Here is a 22,309-nt window from a genome sequence, read left to right as displayed (position 1 = left end):
GTTTTGTATTCAAGATGCAGCATGTCAGTGCTAAGGAGAGGAACACTTTTCTATTTAGGGCACTCACTGGCAATATCTAGCACTCCTGGGTCAGATGCTCTTAAATCCTCTAATCTGTGCTAGCTTCAGAAAATCTCCTCAGGCTGTACCGATGTGACATTTTCATCTCCGACATCAGCCATCCTTATGGTTCTCTGACTGCGACTGCAAATATAGTGGCAATTTTGTCAAGTGATTGTTTCTCGAGTCCATTGGGTACTGGGAGTCTTGTCTCTAACTCCTTTCATTGAGGACCCTCACAGCGGCCTGGGAGAAGAGCTTTCGTCCCAACAAGTCTGGAGGTGAAAGAATGTTCTAATTCGTTCCACAACCAAAATTCTCTAAAGATTGCTGGATTCAGAGATTGCAAACTAATTGCAATCACACTATTTTTATTCAGAACAGACGACTATATGTGAAAATTGGAAGCGTAAAAGGCGTTGACATTTTTCTTGCCTCCAGGTTTTAGAACCTTACACAGAACTGGGAATAGAATCTGTTTTTCATTGACTCAATACAAGTCTTGCACCAATAACCAACTCTTGTTCATTTTCTAAATCGTCCATTCAGCTGTCACTGAGCTCATTGACAACACTCAAGATTGGCAAAAATGAAAGCTCCGATATTGTCAGACAACTGACAAACATGGTAACAAGACTGTGCCAGTGAACACAGCCCTTAAAAATCAGCATTGACAACAGGTCAGTTACATTGCACAGTCTGTAAAGCATTGACACAAGTTTTGCAGTCGAGTTCTGAGGTGAAATTGGTCAGATTGTCGGCAACCTCACAGGTTGCGTAATTGTAACCCGCACAAAGCAACATTTATTAAAAATTCACCAATGGTTGGTTGGACTAGTTGGGACCTTTTTAAACGACTAGTGGATTTCCCATGGTATTGCTCGATGGTACGCTGGTTTATAAGTAAGCTGGTAATATACATCAACTCCGTGATAGTTTAAGCAGGTACCAGTTTTCAATAGTAGTGGAACAGGTTGATGTGAAGACAGTAGGATGGTAAATATTAAATCATCTATTCATTACCAAACCACATTCAAAAATGTGGATGTTACTACATATGAACGTACGAAACTGACGGGCAGGTAAAGGCCAGCTGATCCATCAAACTTGCCCCACATCATGTTGGCTGGACCATCATGACTAGACACTTCTTCCCTCCCCCGCACCTCTGCAGCCTTGTAATCTCCTGGGAGAGGCAAAAAAAGAGAAAAAACCCAGGGCCAAGAAGGGAAATCATGGAATCATAGAAAGGTTACAGCACGGAAGGAGGCCATTTGGCCCATTGAGTCCGCGCTGGCTCTATGCAAGAGCGATCCAGCTAGTCCCACTCCCCTACCCTATCCCCGTAACACTGCAAATTTTTTCCTTTCAAGTATTTATCCACTCCCCTTTTGAAGGCCATGATTGAATCTGCCTCCACCACCCACCCCCCCGCCCCCTGGGCAGGGCATTCCAGATCCTAACCACTCGCTGTATAAAAACGTTTTTCCTCATGTCACCTTTGGTTCTTTTGCCAATCATCTTAAATCTATGTCCTCTGGTTCTTGACCCTTCCGCCAATGGGAACAGTTTCTCTCTATCTACTCTGTCTAGATCCTTCATGATTTTGAATACCTCTATCAAATCTCCTCGCAACCGTTTCTGTTCCAAGGCGAACAACCCCAATTTCTCCAGTCTGTCCACGTAACTAAAGCCCCTCATCCCTGGAATCATTCTAGTAAATCTCTCCTGCACCCTCTCTAAGGCCTTCACATCTTTCCTAAAGTGCGATGCCCAGAACTGGACACAATACTCCAGTTGTGGCCGAACAAGTGTTTTATAAACGTTCATCATGACTTCCATGCTTTTGTCCTCTATGCCTCTATTTATAAAGCCCAGGATCACGTATGCTTTTTTAACCGCTTTCTCAACCTGCCCTGCCACCTTCAACGATTTGTGCACATATACCCCCAGATCTCTCTGTTCCTGTACCCCTTTTAGAATGGTGCCCTCTAGTTTCTATTGTCTCTCCTTGTTCTTCCTACCAAAATGTATCACTTCACATTTTTCTGTGTTAAATTTCATCTGCCACGTGCCCACCCGTACCACCAGCCTGTCTATATTCTCTTGAAATCTATCACCATCCTCCTCATTGTTTACTACCCTTCCAAGTTTTGTGCCATCTGCAAATTTTGAAATTGTGCCCTGTACACCCAGGTCCAAGTCATTAATATATATCAAGAAAAGCAGCGGTCCCAGCACAGACCCCTGGGGAACACCAGTGTACACCCCACTCCAGTCCGAAAAACAACCGTTCACCACTACGCTCTGTTTCCTATCCCTTAGCCAATTCTGTATCCATGTTGTTACCGTCCCCTTTATTCTAAGGGCTACAATCTTGATGCTAAGCCTACCATGCGGCATTTTATCAAACACCTTTTGAAAATCCATATACACCACATGAACTGCATTGCCCTCATCTATCCTCTCTGTTACCGCATCAAAAAACTCTATCAAGTTAGTTAAACGCAATTTGCCTTTAACAAATCCGTGCTGGCTTTCCGTAATCAATCCACACTGCTAATTCTGCCCTGGGTTATTGTTTCTAAAAGTTTCCCCATCACTGAGGTGAAACTGACTGGCGTGTAGTTGCTGGGTTTATCCTTACACCCTTTTTTGAGCAATGGTGTAACATTTGCAATACCCTAGTCCTCTGGCACCACCCCCCGTATCTATGGATGTTTGGAAGATTATAGCCAGTGCCTCTGCAATTTCCACCCTTACTTCCCTCAGCAACCTAGGATGCATCCCATCCGGAACGGGTGACTTATCTACTTTAAGTACAGCCAGCCTTTCTAGTACCTTCTCTATATCAATTTTTAGCCCATCCAGTATCTCAACTACATCTTCCTTTACTGAGACTCTGGCAGCATCTTCTTCCTTGATAAAGACAGATGCAAAGTACTCATTTAGTACCTCAGCCATCCCCTCTGCCTCCATGAGCAGATCTCCTTTATGGCCCCTAATCGGCCCCACCCCTCCTCTTACTACCCGTTTACTGTTTAAATGCCTGTAGAAGACTTTTGGATTCCCTTTTATGTTGGCCGCCAGTCTATTCTCACTCTCCCTTTGCCCCTCTTATTTCCTTTTTCACTTCCCATCTGCACTTTCTATATTCTAGCTGGTTCTCACTTGTGTTATCAACCTGACATCTGTCATAAGCGCCTTTTTTCCGTTTCATCCTACTCACTATCTCTTTTGTCATCCAGGGAGCTCTGGCTTTAGTTGCCCTACCTTTCTCCCTCGTGGGAATGTGCCGAGACCGTACCTGAACCATGCAGGGTTTTATCAGACTACGGCCAGGCAGATAAGGTTGGATAAAGTTGAATGGACGAGAGGCTATGCAACATAACAGTTCTGTCCAAATACAATGTAATTGGCAAGCACTACGGGCAAGATGAGTCATTCTTGATCACGGCATGTGACAACACCTGACCCCAGCTTCTCCAGTCTCTCCACATAACTGAACTCCCTTATCCGTGGTACCATTCTAGTAAATCTCTTCTGCACCCTCTCTTAAGCCTTGACATCCTTCTTAAAGTGTGGTGCCCAGAATTGAACACAATACTCCAGCTGAGACCTAACCAGTGTTTTATAAAGGTTTAACATAACTTCCTTGCTTTTGCACTCTATGCCTCTATTGATAAAGCCCAGGATCCCGTATGCTTTTTTAACAGCCTTCTCAACTTGTCCTGCCACCTTCAAAGATTTGTGTACATACACCCCCAGGTCTCTCTGCTCCTGCACCCTCTTTAGAATTGTACCATTTAGTTTATATTGCCTCTCCTCATTCTTCCTGCCAAAATGTATCACTTCTCTGCGTTAAATTTCATCTGCTGTGAGTCTGCCGATTTCACCTGGCTGTCTATGTCCTTCTGAAGTCTGTTGCTATCTTCCACATTGTTTATTACATTTCCAAGTTTCGTGTCATCTGTCTTGGTAACACTGCTTTCTGCTGTTATTTAACCCCTTGCCTCAGTAGTTTTTTGTCGTTGCTGAAGGTGCTCCTACATGAGCAATGAAAGAATAAGGCTGATTTTAGTTCATTCCACCCAGCATAAGCGGGACAGTTGCAACCCGAAAAATGGTTTTGGGTTACTTACCATCCCATTTATGCTGGTGCGCCAGCCGCCGCCATCTTGGGCAGAGTCCTGAGATGAGTGGCCAGTGCAGCTGCCTGTTTCAGGCGAGAGGCTACGTGTAATATGCATGATGCAGAAAGGTCCCCGATTCCAACTTCGAGGTACAAATGGGTGGAGCGTGTACAGTGCCCCGTAAATATTTAAACATGTTTTTGGTGGGGCCCCTTTAAGGCCTCAGTTCATCCATGTCCTGTTTGGGAAGTGACCGAAATATTCAAATCCCAGAGGGACCTTGTAGCTCCTTAACAAGTCTCAGGGAAAAAATACTTTGAAGTATAATGTCTCAAGTGTTGTGGGCAAATGCTAAGGCAAGACTTTTACGTAGATACACCTAATTGGAATAAACCCAGACAATTACTATAAATTGAGCCAGGAAATTAGAACCAGGAGACATAAATGGAAATTGGTCTGAAGTAGTTTTAAAACAGATATTGGAAGAATTTCTTTGCTGAGGGAATGGTACATGCTTAGAAAAATCTGTCAGCGGAATAGTAGAGGCAAGAACATTAGGGGCATTTAAAATATGGCTGGAAGTTTCAATGGATCGAGTGCACCTTTACTGGCCCTTGAATTTTCTAATGCTCTGTACAGAAAGGTGATTTAAATGCAGTATGTGCTTTGAGTTAGATATCCTGCTTGCACTGTAGTCAATGCATTGTTTTCACAATTTCTACCATCCACTGCTCCTCCAAATTCAGGAACAGTTCCAACACATTTCAATGACATTATTGGAACCCTATTCAAAAGCCAGTTACACATTAGAAGATATATTGTTTGATTATCTCAGTTGCAGGATTTAAGTATGTAGATTGAATTAAACTGAGATGTGCCAAGATGAGACCCTAAAGGAGCAGATTACAGGTCTAGCGATTCACCTGCAGGGCTCTGCTTTATCTTCAGCTCCGGATATTTTATATTATATATAAAAAAACAAACCAGCTTGCCTCACAGCAAAATGGTTCATGGAGTGTGGGTTTCTTTCCTATTACTGTTTCAGGCTCCATTTAAAAAAAAATATTAACCATCAACAGGGGTCCAGCCCTTGTGAGAGTCTCCTGTTTGTAATTAGATTTCTTTGAACAAGGCAGGCTGCTGGCTTGTGGACATCCCATGTTGCTTGGTGCAATTGTCCCTCAAGGAGCAATGACATTTCCAGCATGATGCACCCAGCGAGCATGGTGGCAAACATCATGTTTCATAACTCTTTCTGCATTTTGAAGTCTAGAAACCTCACACAGCAGTAGGAAATGCTGCACTGCTCATGACTCCTGCCAGCTGGTGTCAAAGGTACAGCACTTTACTCCAAACAACTTTGAAATGCGATAGGTTTGCTTTGAATTGAAAAAAAAACATAGGTGAGGGCCATAAGCTCATGGCACATGACATGCCACCATGGCTAAAAAGGGTAGGAGAGAAAGCAAGATAAATCTAGAAGCAGTGGTTAGGTAGTATCAAGATTGGGTTTTAAAGGCTTTTGAATGGGGGGAGGTAAGGGCTTTCTGAGATTTGAGATCTTTTCTTCTTGGATGTGGGTGGCACTAGCTAGGTAGTATTTATCATGCTTCCCTAGTTGTCCTGAGTGCATTAAGCATAAGCCACATGGTGTGGGACCACAGTCACATGTATTCACATAGGGATGGCAGGTTACCTTCCCTGAGGGATATTAGTGAATCAGTTGGGTTTTTACAACAATCCAGAAGCTTTCATTTTTCCTGGTGCCAGATGACTAGATTTATTGAATGCAACGTCACAACTTGCCATGGTTGGATTTGAATGCATGTCCTCTACAATGCCATAACCACGAGAATACTGCACCCAACTATAGTTAGAGTAGGAGACTATGATTAACTTGATTTCAACACAATGAGGTCAGAGGGAAAAGGGGAATAGGTATAGAATGGCATACTTAGGGGATAGGAGGAATGAGAAAGGAATGATTGCAGCTTTGGGGCAAAGTCTTGCCCGAGGAGAAAATAGGGAGATTACCTACCCCAAAATAATTTGTTTTGTAATAGATACTATTCCACCTGTAATATGAAATGAAGTAAAACCAATGTCACTGCAGTTGAAATCACAACAGTAATTCAGTTCTTGGTGGGAAGTCCAACTGTAGATTCCTGTTATCTATCATTACATGCCATGATGGCAGCCATGAGCAAAAAGTAGATTAACAAAATGGAATAAAACTGCCTTCAGGAACTCCACGATTTTATAATGCACCACAGATTGGGTTGTGTTTCAAGGATATAATAGACCTCAGTATTCAGATGATACAGTAAAACTCCCTGCTGTTCACTTGATGTTCCTGTAAAATACATGCAGTGCACTTATTTCTCAGTAACTGATCTGTCGTGATTACATCACAATTGTTAATCCTTCAGTGCTGATATCGTTGCATCTTAATTACACAGTGGCCGCTGGCATTGACCATGACAGAAGCTACTGTCAAAAATAAAACAATCCTGCTCCAATACCTCGTCAGGATTAAATGGATGGGCTCCTGGATGGCTCAATGAATAAAAGCACTGAATCACACAGACCAGAACAGTCCCAGGCTAAGTCTCGGGTCGGTTTTGGGTTAGCTGATCTCATCTTGGACCTTGAGTGTCCGCAGGGTAGGAAAGGAAAAAAATTAAACCTAACGTTCCTGCTTCAGTCAGTATCCAGTAGCCTCAACTGAAAAATGCCCATGTGAATGTCAGGGGAGAACCACACCTAGCTTGTCTGTGACCCCAACACCCCCTCTTCCCAGCACGATAGAATCAAAGAAAGAAGCACAAAAGGAAGTCATATGACACACCCGTGTGTGTACCAGTGTTAGCCCTTCAACTGGTGCCACCCACTCGAATTCCATTTTGCCTGCCCTTCCCCTGAATCATTTTATATTCTTCCCTTTTAATACCTTCCCGAGTCCCTTTGAAATATCGCCATAGGACGTTTTTCACGAGTGATTGTCGAAATTCACAGCGTTCACACAAGGAACGACCGGTTGAGAAAAGTAGTGGGGAGCTGCTATTTGTAGGGAACAGTACCCTGATTGAGTTACCGCCTTCAGGGAAAGGAGAGGGTGATGGGGAATAAATAGCGATGAACATTTGGGTCTTTGGGTTGGTGAAGCTAAATTTTGCAGTCCCTGACGGGCAGAACGTGTTCAGATTAGCTGACTGCCAGAACCAGCCCTGCAATTATGGGTTGTCGTACCAATACTGCAGAGCTTAAAGCAACAAATAGGAAAACATATAACTAAATAGACTCTGGCTTTAGACTCAAATATCTTCCCCAGAGAGCAGTAACTCCTCAGGAAGCAGTTATTGTGCGTGTGAGTGTGTGTGTACAAGTATTTGCACGATTCCAGCTCACATTTTTACGGAATAAAAATGCTCGGAGTGTGCCTGGATATCGAGGCCCATTTTATAATTCTGGCTCCCATTCAGATGTTCATTGGCTCAAATAAAGGATCCCTGAATTGGCGAAAAACCAGTAAAATATTCAGCTCGGAGTTGCAGCCATTTAGTAGGCTGATGGCAACTTACCTGCTGTCTCTTCCTATCAATGCATCACTCAAATTTTCTGCTCCAATTACTGCAATGAAAGGGCAGACTGTGCATCAGGGAACTAAATTATTACATTACTCACTCTTCTATCTAATTCATTATTGTGAATGATTCTCTGTGTTTTCTGCTTGCGTTACTCCATTGTCTGTAATTCTGGGGCGTGGGTGTGAATGTGAGGCCTATCCAGGTGGGAGAAAAATTCACAATGGCAACCATTTTCTCAAAGGCCACCCCGGGCCTTTAAACATCACAATGTTATGCACAAAACCTCGCCAGGTTTGAAATCAAACGAGGTGTTGGCGTTTACATTTCTGAATGGCCTCTTTTCCGTTGTTTGAGTGGCAGTCTCACCAGTGTGCTACAGGGGGTTGTTTCCTGCTTCATAGGCGGTTATTTTAACCTAACTCGTTGGGCAGGAAACCCATGGGATCGGGTGGAACACCGCTTTTACATCCTACCCTATAGTGACTTTAATTGAGAGTAAAATTGGGCGGGGGGGCGGGGGGATGGGTAAAACCAGTGTTGTTCAAATCCCTCCCTATCTCTGTAACCTCCTCCAGCTCTAAAACCCTCCAAGAACTCCGCACTCCTCTGATCCTGGCCTATTGCGCATCCCCGGTTTCCATCGCCCCACCACTGGCGGCCGTGCCTTCAGCTGTCTAGGCCCTAAACCTCTCCGCTTCTCTCTCCTCCTTTAAGACACTCCTTAAAACCTACCTCTTTGACCAATATCTCTTTATGTGGCTCGCTGTTAAATTTTGTCTGATAACGCTCCTGTGAAGCGCCTTGGGACGTTTTACTACGTTAAAGGCGCTATATAAATCAAGTTTGTTGTTGTTGTTGAAATGTCTGTTGAACAAGAGTGGCAGCAGCGTTCTGGGAAGCTTTGCCTGTCAGGTCTCGGCACCTGCCACAGGAGCGGAAAGTCAGGAATTCTGCTTTGGTCTAAGTGTGCATTGATACAAATGAGGTCTAACTCGCCACCATAAGGTAAGACTTTCATCAAAAATAGGCTGGAGTGGTTGTGTGCTTCGGTTATAAACCGGTTATATTTTTGCTCTATATCAGAGAATAGTGTTCGACTGAAGGGGTTTCATAATATAACATGGTTCACTCGCTGCCCGATCTTTTTTTTAATCCTTTGTTCGGCAGATGTGGGTGATGTTGGCGAGGCTGCACTTATTGCCCATGTCTAGTTGTGCTGGGTAGGTGTTGGTGGGCCTTCTCCTTGAACTGCTGCAGTACCTCTGGTGATGGTGCTCCCAGGACGGTGTTAAGTACTGAGTTCCAGGGTACAGGCCAAGTGGCAATGAAGGAATGGCAAGGCATGTCCACGTCAGGATGATATGTGACTTGGAGGTGACATTGCTAAACTCGTCCTTCACAGCGGTAGAGGTTGCAGGGGAGAGGGGATGTCAAAATAACCTATCTGCCCATTTACACTTGTGGGATGGTTTTAGCAGCAAAACTGAAGATGGAGTTATGTATAAACAATATATAGAAATACATCCCTCAGAGGTAAAGGATTGAAAGCTGTAGATGCCGAAGGCCAGGGATTGAAGCACCTATTTGCCTTTAAGGTATTTAAAAGAAAACAGAGGATTCTATTTTTTGTTTTAAAACTCCCTGCCAAGAAATAAGAATATTGGCTGCTACTAGGAGAATAAAGTTTTCACTTGCATGAAAAAAGACTGATGAGAAAGGCTGAGGTCAAAGATCAGGGAAGGTGAAGTATCCCTGTTAAATTCTACTTTAATCACTGGCTATTGCCATTTCACAATTTGCCTCAGACCAACAGTTAGAAAATAGGAACAAACACAGGAACAGGAGGAGGCCATTCAGCCCCTTGAGCCTGATCTGCCATTCAATTAGATCATGGCTGATCTGTATCTTAACTCCATCTATCCGCCTTGGTTCCAGAACCTTTAAGACCCTTGCCTAACAAAAATCGATCAATTTCAGTTTTAAAATTTTCAATTGACCTCCAGCCTCAACAGCTTTTTACAGGGTTGGGGGGGGGGTGGGGGTGGGGGAGAGAGTTCCAGATTTCCACCACCCTTTGTGTGAAGAAGTGCTTTCTGACATCACCCCTGTATGGCCTAGCTCTAATATTAAGGTTATGCCCCCCTTGTTCTGGACTCTCCCACCAGAGGAAATGATTGAAAGTACCAAGGTAACAATCCCGTCGGAAAGCTCACCTCCTCTAGATGCACGATGAAGGTGATGTTCTGTCCTGACTCGGTGGCCAGTCGGCCATTGCTGGTGACGAGATGTAAGCCCCGCGGGGCCTTGCTGGAGCACTGATGCTGTTTGGCTGTATACTGTTCTCTGACACCATCAGTGCAGTTATTGGAGCCAACCTTTCTGTAACTGTATAAATTTAAAAACATTGAATTAAAAAAACAGTTTTAACATTGCCACTGCTTCGCTGAAGTCTTGTGTCTACAGCAAAGATGTGAATACTTCATTGTGGTGGTTGACGGCCTGAATAATTATCTAAAAAAAACATAATTCATACAGTAGCTGTAGCGGTGGAGAGTTGGACTAGATGAACATATGAGGGAGAAAGGAATAGAAAATTATGCTGAAGAGAGATGGGAGGAGACTCGTGTGGCGCATAAACAGTGGCATTGACCTGTTGGGCCGAGTGGCCTGTTTCTGTGCTGTACATTCTATGTGATCATCTCCTCCCATATTGGACAATCGAAGGTTGGCTGCATGCCAGGAACCCATGGAGATGAGCACATGCTGGGAACTTGACGTTGACACCAATGCTGGAAATCTGGAGTTGACTCCAATGCTTGGGAGCTTGGAGTTATAACCCAAGGCAGCAATTTGGATTGACCCCACATGCTGGGAACCTGGGGCTGATTCCACACTGGCAACCTGGGATCAAATGCTTGTCTTGACTGACTAGTCTCCCTGGATGCTTTTGCGGTTCTAAACCAGCCTTCTACTCAAGAGGCTTGTGGAAAGGAATTGCTTTTGTCTCTGAGGTAGATGACAGAGTGGAAAATGTCAGGAAAGTGAAATAACTCTCCTTTCAACCAGTAGAGAGCAGCATCAATGGCTCGATGCCCTTGGATGCTGCCTGGAGGATAACAGCACTGAAACTAGAAGGCAGCAGTGATGAAGATTAAAGAGGGATAATCTAACTGTTCTCTGTAGAAAGGCCTATTGGGATTTTTTAGCACAAGGCATTTTAAAATAGGAATAAAGATGAAGAGGAATCTATTATAATGAGCTAAAATCAATCTAACTGTTCTCATCATAACATGTGTTTATTCATTTCCTGCATTTGTACGTGAACTCTCGTGGAGTGTAAGCAATCTGTCTTTATTGTGTTTTCTGTTGTTGACAAATAGGGAATGATATGCTCTTCATACGGCCTTCTCCTGCATCGTGACTAATTTTAATGCATGTCCCCTTCACTCCCTCCCACAGAACTAATTAACAGGTTTCAGCAAAGAGCTTCCAGCTTAGTAAAGGATTCTGTTTAGTTTCACAGAGTCCCTGCTATTCCTGAATTGTGCACACACCGTTTTCTGCCTGTGTGGCATTCTACAAACGCGGGACATGTCTACCCAGTGACCAACCCCATTGTGTGAGCGAAGAGCTTAATGGAATAAAAAAAATGTTGTTTTGGCCTCAGCATTCCTGTGCTCGGGAGGGGGAAGAAGCACAGCCAGGGTTCCCATTCCTGATCACCAGCCAGTACTCCTGCCAGAAAGTGTGTGTGTCTGTGGACATGGGATCTGTCTTGGTCTCAATGTCCTCCATGATGGAATAGCTTGCCAACACTCAGGCCACAACACCTGACGGGGTGGTCATTAGGCATTCATGGTGGGCTCCTGGTCATTGCTGCATCACCTGAAGTGATGGAGAGCTGCATTAAAGGAGCAGAAGAGCCCCCAAGACCACAACTGGTCTCCCACTGAAGGCCTCGGCCGAGACCGAAGCCTTCGGCGGGTAAATGCTGGGGGTTGAAATAAAGGGAGAGGAGGGCCGCTACAGGGCCCCCACCCTCCATCAGGAGACTTGGGATGGGGGGGGGCATTCGCGTTGCTGCCCCACGAACCACCGCCAGGCTTCATCTGCTGGCACTGAGGAGCGGAGAGAAGAGGGTGAGATGGTGGTGAAGTGGGGGAGAATCTGGGGCCCCATACCCTCCCTTTCCACTCCCTCCACTGACATTTGCTTGGATGTGCAGGGAAGGAGCGGCCATTGGCCGCTCCGGCACGAGAGAAACTAAGGTTATGGTGGTGAGGCGATGGTAGGCCTCACCACCCAACTTTTGCCCCTTTTCCTCTGCTATCCCAGCTAACTTTGGACCAAATAGTAGAGGAAAATCTAGTATCTAGGCCCATACATGAAGACTGGTCACTTGGACGAGGTACTGCAAGGCTTCTGGTGTCCGTGGAACTGTAGCCCGGCAGAAGTCAATCCTGTATTGGCCGGGAATCAAACCCGGGTCCCCGTGTGTGCAGGCGAGAATTCTACCAATGAATTCTTCAGCAGAAGAGGAGAGATCGTTGGAAGAAACAATGGAGAAGTTTCTTCTCCATTTCCATTTCTCTAACTTTCATGTCATTCTCCTTCAATTGGGAGGTTGGACAACCTCATCTGTGGGCTTTTCTATCTGTAGCTACTGTAAATATTGCTCTGTATTGGCCAAGAGGAGGCATTGTAGGAGTGGGATAACTTTTCCTCCCTTCCTCCCAACCCTACCTGAGATGGAGTAGTTTGTAACACAAAATCTGTCTAAAGACTAAGCTAGGATCTGTCAAAGGTCACCCACAGAGGTTCTGATTTCAAATGTCATTTAAACCCAGCCCTAGGAATAGAAATGCAAATCGATACCAATGAACGCTGACCTAATCAAACGTCAAACAGCACCTTCAACTAATCTCACAGCACTTTGGAAGAACGGAGTGGCCTGTCTTTTATTTCCTGCAGTCTCTAATGGAGGACAGTAATGGCCTGGATCTCCATAAACATGCTTGAAATGGTCTAATCATTCACAGTTACACGGGGAGGTACAACCACAGAAATTAAGTGTCACAGCAGCATACTCACCCTGTGCTGTTGAGGTAGCTCTGTCCCATGCTGCATTCCTTTGTCATAAAAGACGGATTGTACCAAAAGGCCGGTAAGCACCTCCCATCAGAGTGACGCTCATATCCGTAATCACTGTTCCGTTATGAAAAGGAGATGGAGAGAGAGACAGGAAGAGGAAAAGCTGTAACACTAAAATCATAATGAAGCAACATCATCTCAAATATATTTTTTTTCTAAAATCCAGCAACGTTATACTCTAAAAGAAAACAACTATCAGGAAAGACTGAACAGGCTGGGACTCTTTTCTCCAGAAAAGAGAAAGCTGAGGGGTGACCTTGTAGAAGCCTTCAAAATTAAGAAAGGGTTCGATAGCGTAGATGTAGAGAAGATGTTTCCACTTGTGGGGGAATCCAAAGCTAGGGATCATAAATATAAGATAGTCACTAATAAATCCAATAAGGAATTCAGGAGAAACTTCTTTACCCAGAGAGTAGTTAGAATGTGGAACAGTAGTTAAGGCAAACAGCATAGATGCATTTAAGGGGAGGCTGGATAAGTACATGAGGGAGAAAGAACAAAAGGATATGCTGATAGGGTTAGATGAAGTAAGGTGGGAGGAGACTCGTGTGGAGCATAAACACTGGCATATGGCTTGTTTTTGAGCTGTAAATTTTATGTAAAGACAAGAGGGACAACATTCCTCAGGGGCCAGCTCCAGGTGCCATACATATCTACAGTACACTGGCCTGGGTGTCCTGCTGGCACAGCCCAGCCCAGCCCCTGGCAGGGCCTTGCACTGAGAATGGGGTTGGGGGGAGCGGACACAAGAGCACTGCGGCAGGCCACGCACTGTGAGGGCTTAACATTGCCACTGAGTGAAGGAAATTAATACTCTTCCGTTCTACTGCATCAATGCCCTTCACCTTCAGCAACAAAAATATGACAAAAATATTAGTTTTTAATTTTAAAAAATTGGAATATGCAGTTTGAAATTCTGCTGGTGGGTTTTGTGATTTTTTTTTGTTCCTTTTCTTTTCGGTTGCTATTAAATTTTCCTCCCTACTCACTGATGATATCAATGTATTATATTTTCTTGGATAATGCCACACATTCAAGTCTATTCTTCAAAACGATTGTTTAAAAAAAATAATTCTATTAAGAGCCCCTGTTTAAAGAGTCAATCCGTGGACTTGAGGAAGTGTACTGAGATTAAATCAGTCAGTCGAATCAGAAATGTGTAACGCCATCTGCTCAGTTTTCTCCAAGTTAGGATTAACCTTTTACCTGAGCATGTTGATTGATCATCGACACACTCAATGACCAACCAAGGGCATTGTTTCAAGGTGCTGAGCAGATATCCTAAAATCATGGAGCTCTTTACTATGGAAGATGTCTATTAGATTCTACACAGTTCAGCATTTTACAAGAATCCACTAGTGGGAGAGGAAGAGTTTGCAAAAGGGGAAGAAAGCCAGAGAAACACAGAACCTCCGAATAATTACTACACCTCAGCTACTTGCACCGGGCGTTTTGGAGACTTTCCTGACCACTGTTTCCTGTAATGTTGCTCAGCGTCTTATTTATTTATAGTTGAACTGGGCTCCAGATGCTGAAACCAAAGCAAGGGATCCTTCCAAGAGGCAGAAAATTTTTACTGTGGAGACTAGTGGAACATTCTAAAGGCAGGATAACTCTTGAAAGTGCACAGATAAGATCGAATCAGCCAAGTGAGACAGGAATCTAACAGCGGATGCTTTCAAACTTACAGGCTGAAGACATTTGAAAAAGTTGGGTAAAAAAGATGATGGGGGTTAAATTGGGTCGAGTAGCGCCCGGTTTTTAGGCAGCGGTCATGATTCTTTCATTCTGCAGCAGTCCTCCTTTCCACCTGTATTTGAACCAGCACAGCAAGTCAAAGGCTGGCCACTGGGTGACAAAGGTTTATCCCTTCACGACATGGCTCATGACTCTGGTCAGGAAACTGCGTGCACAGCAGACCTACAATGAGAGCTATGCACCCACAAGGAACATTATAGAGCATACCCTCGGTGTCCTCAAGCTCTGGAGGAGCCCTGCAGTACTCAGCTGAGTGGGTATCGAGATTTGTGGTGGTATGCTGCATGCTGCACAACCTCGCCATTATGAGGGGATGGCTCTTGCCACGGTGTATCTGGCGAGAAGCTGAGGAGCACGAGCACGAGGAGGAGGAGGAGGAAGAGAAAGAGGGAGGGAGGCTACAATGTAGATAGGTCCTTTCTGCCAGGGCTCGACGTGATCAGATTATTCATGAACAATACCAGTAACCTCCCCATTCACCAAGAGTCCCACACTCCTTCTCTTCCCTCTATCACTGACCATCACATCATCCTTTTTCTGACAACACATATCGGTTCCTCCGCAGAAATAAAAACCACCACCAAATGCAAATTCCATTCCACATTTACCAATTCACTCATTAAATAATGAATACAAAATGAAACTCTTCACCCTTGTGCATTCCCTTAGTGCCTGTCTTCTGTGTGCCTTTACCTTTCCTAGTGCTCCTATGAGTTACTTCCCCAGCGGCTGCAGCATGGGAGGTGGAAGGCTACTGACCTTCACTTGAGCAGACTGTGGATGACCTTGGAGGACGGCCTCGAGCAGCTCTGGGCCGGGAGGCCCCGGCTTCACACTGCACCATCTCAGCCTGGGCTGCAGCAGTCTGGGCCAGCAGGCTGATTGGCGATGTGGGAGCAGGAATGCTGTCATCCTGAGATAGGACAGCATGTTCCTCTTCCATGCAGCCACTGCCACTCTACCAGGGCGGTGCCTCAGCAATCCTGGTGATCTGTTGGAGAACAGATTGCTGGACTGCTGTGACGCCCTGGAAGCTCCTTTCAACAGTGATACCCAGAGCCACAATGGCAGTAATCTGAAATTCCAATGCAGCAGTCAGACCTTTGATGACAGATGTTTGTGCTGCAATGGCAGCTGTGACATTGGTCATCAGACGCTGTACCATGGTGGGTTCCACAGGTGTGCTGATGGAGGCGGCCACCGGTTCCATGTAGGAAGGGATGGGTTCCAAGCTCTGCGCAAACCCGTGTGCCAAGTTAGAGTTGGACTCCTCCATGCCCCTTGCCATTGAGCACAGGCTTTCTGGCTGGCATTCCAGTGCACCAAGCATTTGGTTGTGGTATGCCCATCAGCCTTCTTCTGTAGTCTGGCCCATCGAAGTCCTCATCTGACTTCTCTGCAGCAGAACTAGTGAGCGACGTCGCCCTCCAGCGCCCTGGCTCCAGTGCCCTTGTGCCCAGTGTCCCACTGCGTGCAGACTCCTCCTCTATCCCATCCTCTAAAGTATGCACAGTGTCAGTCTCTGGGCTGGTGGCTGCGAGTGTAAGATCGAGTGACGATGTCTCTTCATCATCACTGTCTTCTTCCTCTCTATCCTCTGACTGGGAAGGTTCCAGTTCTTGGGTATCTGAAATGAGAAAGGGACAAGGGTTGGGTTGTGGTGAGGGGAGAGGAGAAAGTAAGAAGTGTGTGCTGACACCATCTGCAGCTTGTGAGTCAGAAAAGGTTGTGGGATGAGGGAGAAATGGGAAGAGAGGAAGATTAGGTATGCAGAGACCCTCATCATCGATTCCTCCAGCACCGCCAGTGGCCATGGCCTCAGCGATGGCCCTTCCCATGATGGCCAGCACCAGCTCCTCCATGTGTAGGCAAGCTTGTCCTCCCCCAGTTCTACCTCCTGTTACGCGCCACCTTCTCCTGCAAAAAAGAGGGAAGTGTGTCTTGCAATATGCTTGGATGATGTGGCTGTCATGGTTGAATGGCTGCCAGTGCGTGTGAGCTGTGAGTTGTGGGTGTGTGGCTTGCAACAGTGCTAAGTGTGTGAGGATGAGGTAAACCATATGAAATGAAGAGTCGAGTATTGATTGATTGAGATTGTTGGTAGGTTGTGATGTGGGTGTAGTGAATTGAGCAGTGGATGAGGCTAGTGATCCAGTTGATAGGATATGCCATTTGAAGTTTGAACTCTCTCACCTTGACAACTCATGTCGGATCACTGAACTTCTTCCTGCACTGCATCCATGTTCTTGGTGCTATACTCCTGCCATTTAGCCCCCACTGCCTCCCGAGCATATGTCTGGAGGGCCTCCTGCCCCCCTGAGGATACAGGATGTTTCTCCTTCTTTCCACCTCTTGCACCAAGGACTCCAGTGCATTATCAGAAAACCTTGGTGCACGCTCTCTCGCATGTTCAACCATTCTTCAATATAATACAGCACAGATTCAGTTCACAAAGGACTGCCAGCGGCAATGCACCTCCCCTTTAAGAGGTGCAGGCTGCCTTTAAATAGCGCTAGCCATTCGTGATATTGGGCCCCCTGCTGATGTATGCAGCCAATGAACAGCGCAGGTACAGAAGAACATAAGAAATAGGAGCATGAGTAGGCCATAGGGCCCCTCGAACCTGCTTCACCATTCAATCAGATCGTGGCTGATCTTCAAACTCAACTCCACTTTCCTGCCCGATCCCTTGATTCCCCTTGGGTCCAAAAATTTATCGATCTCAGCCTTGAATATACTCAACGACTCAGCATCCACATCCCTCTAGGGTACAGAATACCAAAGATTCATAACCCTCTGAGTGAAGAAATGCCTCCTTATATCAGTCTTAAATGGCCGACCCCTTATCCTGTGACTATGCCCTCTAGTTCTAGACTCTCCAGCCAGGGGAAACAACCTCTCAGCCTCCACCCTGTCAAGCCCCCTCAGAATCTTATATGTTTCAATGAGATCACCTCTCATTCTTCTAAATTCCAAAGCGTATAGGCCCATTCTACTCAACCTTTCCTCATAGGTCAACCCTCTCATCCTATGGAATCAATCTGGTGAACCTTTGTTGTACCGCCTCTGAGGCAAGTATATCCTTCCTTAGATAAAGAGACCAAAACTGGACACAGTACTCCAAGTGAGGTCTCACCAAAGCCCTGTACAATTGCAGTAAGACTTCCTTACTCTTGTACTCCAATCCCCTTGCAATAAAGGCCAACATGCCATTTGCTTTCCTAATTGCTTGCTATATTTGCATGCTAACTTTTTGTGTTTCTTGTACCAGGACACCAACATTTAATAGTTTCTCACCATTTAAAAAATATTCTGTTTTTCTATTCTTCCTACCAAAGTGAATAACCTCACATTTCCCCACATCTTCCACCTTCTTGCCCACTCACTTAACCTGTCTATATCTCTTTGCAAACTCTTTGCATCCTCCTCACAGCTTACTTTCCCACCTAGCTTTGTATCGTCAGCAAATTTGGATACATTACACTCAGCCCCTTCATCCAAGTCATTAATATAGATTTTAAATAGCTGAGGCCCAAGCACTGATCCTTGTGGCACCCCACTAGTTACGGCCTGCCAACCTGAAAATGACCCGTTTATTCCTATTCTCTGTTTTCTGTCCTTTAACCAATCCTTTATCCATGCTAATATGTTACCCACAACCCCATGAGCCCTTATCTTGCCTAACAACCTTTTATGTCAGGCACCTTAGCGAGTGCCTTTTGAAAATCCAAATACACTACATCCATTGGTTCCCCTTTATCTAACCCTGCTAGTTACATCCTCAAAAAACTCTGATAAATTTGTTAGACACGATTTCCCTTTCATAAAACAATGTTGACTCTGCCTAATCATATTATGATGTTCTAACTGCTCTGTTACCACTTCCTTAATAATGGATTCCAACATTTTAGCGTACCCCGGTCCCCATGCCTGTTTTTGGGGTTTATCCAATTTAACCTCCCGTGGGATTTGAAGTGATCCAACTCCAGTATTGTAAAGGGACGGTTTAAATGTCAAAGACAGATATTGTATTTAAACGCTAGCTGTGCCACTCCAGTTAGCTTAGCTCCAGCTTGACCTTATTAGCCAAATAATCAAATTCCAGACAGTTTTTAAATGCGTCTTCCACCGATCTCCTGTAAACAAATTTGTTAGGTGGTCAGGTTAAAAGTCTAGACACAGTGCTGTCTGGAGTCCCGCCAGATAACTGGCAGCTTCAATGTCCCTTTTAAAAGACATTCCAATAAATTTTTACACAACTCAATTCATCCTTGTCAGTATGTCGACTTGTTTTTTAAGCCGCTCCATCGAAACTGTTTGGCTCGGGCAACTGGGTGGTGCATTGGCTTAAACATTAGCCTTTCACTTCTCAGGTCCGAGTGCCAATCGAACGTGGACTGATGGGATGGAAATCTCCTCTGGCTGTAACGGCCCTATGTGAAATGTATTTAGGCAGTCTCAATCCAGTTCGTAACAGCACTAAACTGGGTACTAATTGGTGATGCCACTCAGACAGGCTTAAGGATGGAATGGGAAAAATGTTAAACTGGTGCAGTCGGGGGTGCTCTTCTACATTGTTTGGGGCTGAAGAGGGATAACTTTCCTCTTCATCTGGCTGTGCCGTGCCTGATCCGGGAGTGCTTGATGTTGACACAATGGGTGCTTGAAATGGAAAGACTGACATGCCTCACCTTAACGAGCACAAAGGGATTGAGAAACTGTCCTCGCCTGAATATAAATTCCATGTGACTGACAGGCCGGTATGTTGAAAGAGGTCCTACAGGCCAATCAAAAGAAGACAAACTCTTGAGCATTTCTCCTCCACTTTTTTGAAGCTGTTTCCCTGGCATCGTTCTGTCTTTGGATATGCCACCAATTATTTGCAACTGTTGGCCAAACCCTGTCCCTCCAGAACAAAAGGCCAATGTGAAGTAACACGGTCCCCTCTCCTGCTTTGGCGTTTCTTTATTCATTTATTGCCCCTTTGCCATGCTTCTTGGACTTGTGCCTTTCTACATTGTGACTTCCCATTTAAGATATGCTTTGGAGTGCGGTCTACTCCATTCTGATGTTGTTACTCAACCAAGGTCTGCTTGATAACTGCAGAGATTGTACGGTAGACTTGGACGTGAAACATTGCTTGGCTGAAGAGTAGAGAGGAAAAAAGGATCATTCTATCAATTCCATATTAATGAAAATAAAATTAGGCAGGCAATGTTACAAGCATGCCATCGTCCACTCTAAATTGCGTCTCTGCTCCCTACCCAGGCAATACTTAAAAGCCAGATGAAAATTTACCCCTATGTCTTTTTTAAAAAAGAACTTGGGATCTATTTGGATGCAGTCCCATTCTTTAATAATACAAAATGGATAACAGTCGCAGACAGAAAAGGTGGCTGCTTTAATTTACTGGGACTGTTGAGAGGTTGTCTTGCCACTGTGCCTTACACAGTATAAGTAAATATCTGACAACTGTTGCTGGAGCTCTTCAGTATAGTTTTTAAAATGTCTGGCAGCATAGTATTTCGTAGTTTGGCAACATCTTCTTATTTTTAAAATAGTAGAGCAAAATTGTTACCGTTCTAAAGCAAAAACGGGGCAGGTGTTTCATGGAAGCGGCCCTGTTGGTTGCTAAGGGAACAGAAAGACCTGGAGAATTTGTGCTGGGAGCTAAAGTGGAGTTCGGTGCTCTCCCATGGCCTAGTGCATGCTTCAACAGCCCTGGCTCGAGAGGCTGGCGCAGAGGACGATACTGGGCTTTCGGTGAGACAGCTGGATCAGTTTTAAATTTACATAGAATTACATAGAATGGACAGCACAGAAACAGGACATTCGGCCCATCTGGACCATGTCGGTGTTTATGCTTCAGACGAGCCTCCTCCCTCCCTACTTCATCGAACCCTATCAGCATATCCTTCAATTTCTTTCTCCGTCATGTGTTGATCTAGCTTCCCCTTAAATACATCTATTCTAATCACCTCATCTATGCCTTGTGGTAGCGAGTTCTAACCACTCTCTGGGTAAGTAAGTTTCTCCTGAATTCCCTATTGGATTTATTAGTGACTATCTCATATTTATGGTCCCTAGTTCTGGTCTCCTCTGCAAGTGGAAACATCTTCTCTACGTCTACCCTATCAAACCCTTTCATAATCTTAAAGACCTCTATCAGGTCACCCCACAGTCTTCTCTTTTCTAGAGAAAAGAGCCCCAGCCTGCTCAATCTTTCCTGATAGGTATAACAGACACAATGGGCGAAATGGCCTCCTTCTGTGTTGGAAGCTTTTATAGTGCTGGATGATGGCTAACTCCACATCAGAACTTCTGCAGAAGGGGTTAGAGTTCATGACAGCTACATGGTTGGAAGAGAGTTTGAGTACAAGAGAAGTGTAGTTTGTGATCCTGTCAGTAGGGCATACAGGAGGAAGATGTAAGGTTTGTGTTATTTACAGTGAAACTGTAAAAGTGGGTATCAAGAACAGGTTTACAATTTTGCTATGAATAGCAAACAATAGAAATCTTACCCCATGAACTTTTTGGATTGATACAGAAGAGCAAGCCTTAGTTTTTCTCTGCTAAATAAGAATTGTTCATCGAAAAAACTGAGGGGTTAACTGATAGAGGTCTTTAAGATTATGAAAGGGATTGATAGGGTAGACGTAGAAAAGATGATTCTACTTGCAGGGAGACCAGAACTAGGAGCCATAAATATAAGATAGTCACTAATAAATCCAATAGGGAATTCAGGAGAAACTTCTTTACCCAGAGAGTGGTTAGAATGTGGAACTCGCTACCAGAAGTATCCGCTTTCTCAACCTGTCCTGCCACCTTCAACGATTTGTGCACATATACCCCCAGATCTCTCTGTTCCTGTACCCTTTTTAGAATTGTACCATTTAGTTTATATCGCCTCTCCTCATTCTTCCTGCCAAAATGTATCACTTCAAACTTGTCTGCATTGAATTTCATCTGCCATGTCTCCACCCATTCCACCAGCCTGTCTATGTCCTCTTGAAGTCTATCACTATCCTCCTCATTGTTCACTATCCTTCCAAGTTTTGTGTCATCTGCAAATTTTGAAATTGTGCCCTGTACACCCAAGTCCAAATCATTAATATAGATCAAGAAAAGCAGTGATCCCAGCACTGAGTCCTGGGGAACACCACTGTACACCTCTATCCAGTCCAAAAAAACAACCGTTCACCACTAAACTCTGTTTCCTGTTCCTTAGCCAATTCTGTATCCATGTTGCTATCCATAGTCCATGGGCTTTACTCCAACCCCGTTGCAATAAAGGCCAACATGCCATTTGCTTTCCTAATTGCCTGCTGTACCTGCATGCTAACTTTTTGTGTTTCTTGTACGAGGACACCCAAGTCTTTCTGAACACCAAAACTTAATACTTTTCCACCATTCCACCATTTAAAAAATATTCAGTTTTTCTATTCTTCCTACCAAAGTGAGTAAACTCACACTTCCCCACACTATACTCCATCTGCCACCTTCTTGCCCACTCACTTAATCTGTCTATACCTCTTTGCAAACTCTCTGTGTCCTCCTCACAGCTTACTTTCCTACCTAGCTTTGTACTGTCAGCAAACTTGGATACATTACACTCGGTCC

General features: G+C 44.7%; 1 protein-coding gene across 2 annotated transcripts in view; it reads right to left on the bottom strand.

The window, feature by feature from the left end:
• Positions 1-22,309, bottom strand: part of LOC137339976 (VPS10 domain-containing receptor SorCS1-like) — a 462,228-nt gene that overhangs the window by 52,280 nt on the left and 387,639 nt on the right. For both annotated transcript variants that reach the window (XM_068002094.1, XM_068002095.1), the window contains exons 16-17: positions 12,872-12,985; positions 9,994-10,165 (exon numbers count right to left, since the gene is read on the bottom strand). In XM_068002094.1, coding sequence (XP_067858195.1) covers positions 9,994-10,165; positions 12,872-12,985 — 286 coding nt within the window. The remainder of the gene's footprint in view (positions 1-9,993; positions 10,166-12,871; positions 12,986-22,309) is intronic.

Source organism: Heptranchias perlo, chromosome 21 (genome assembly GCF_035084215.1).
Source record: "Heptranchias perlo isolate sHepPer1 chromosome 21, sHepPer1.hap1, whole genome shotgun sequence".
In the NCBI taxonomy this organism is placed as follows: Eukaryota; Metazoa; Chordata; class Chondrichthyes; order Hexanchiformes; family Hexanchidae; genus Heptranchias; species Heptranchias perlo.
Note: the sequence above shows the minus strand (reverse complement) of the source record. Positions and strands in the feature narration are given on the sequence as shown.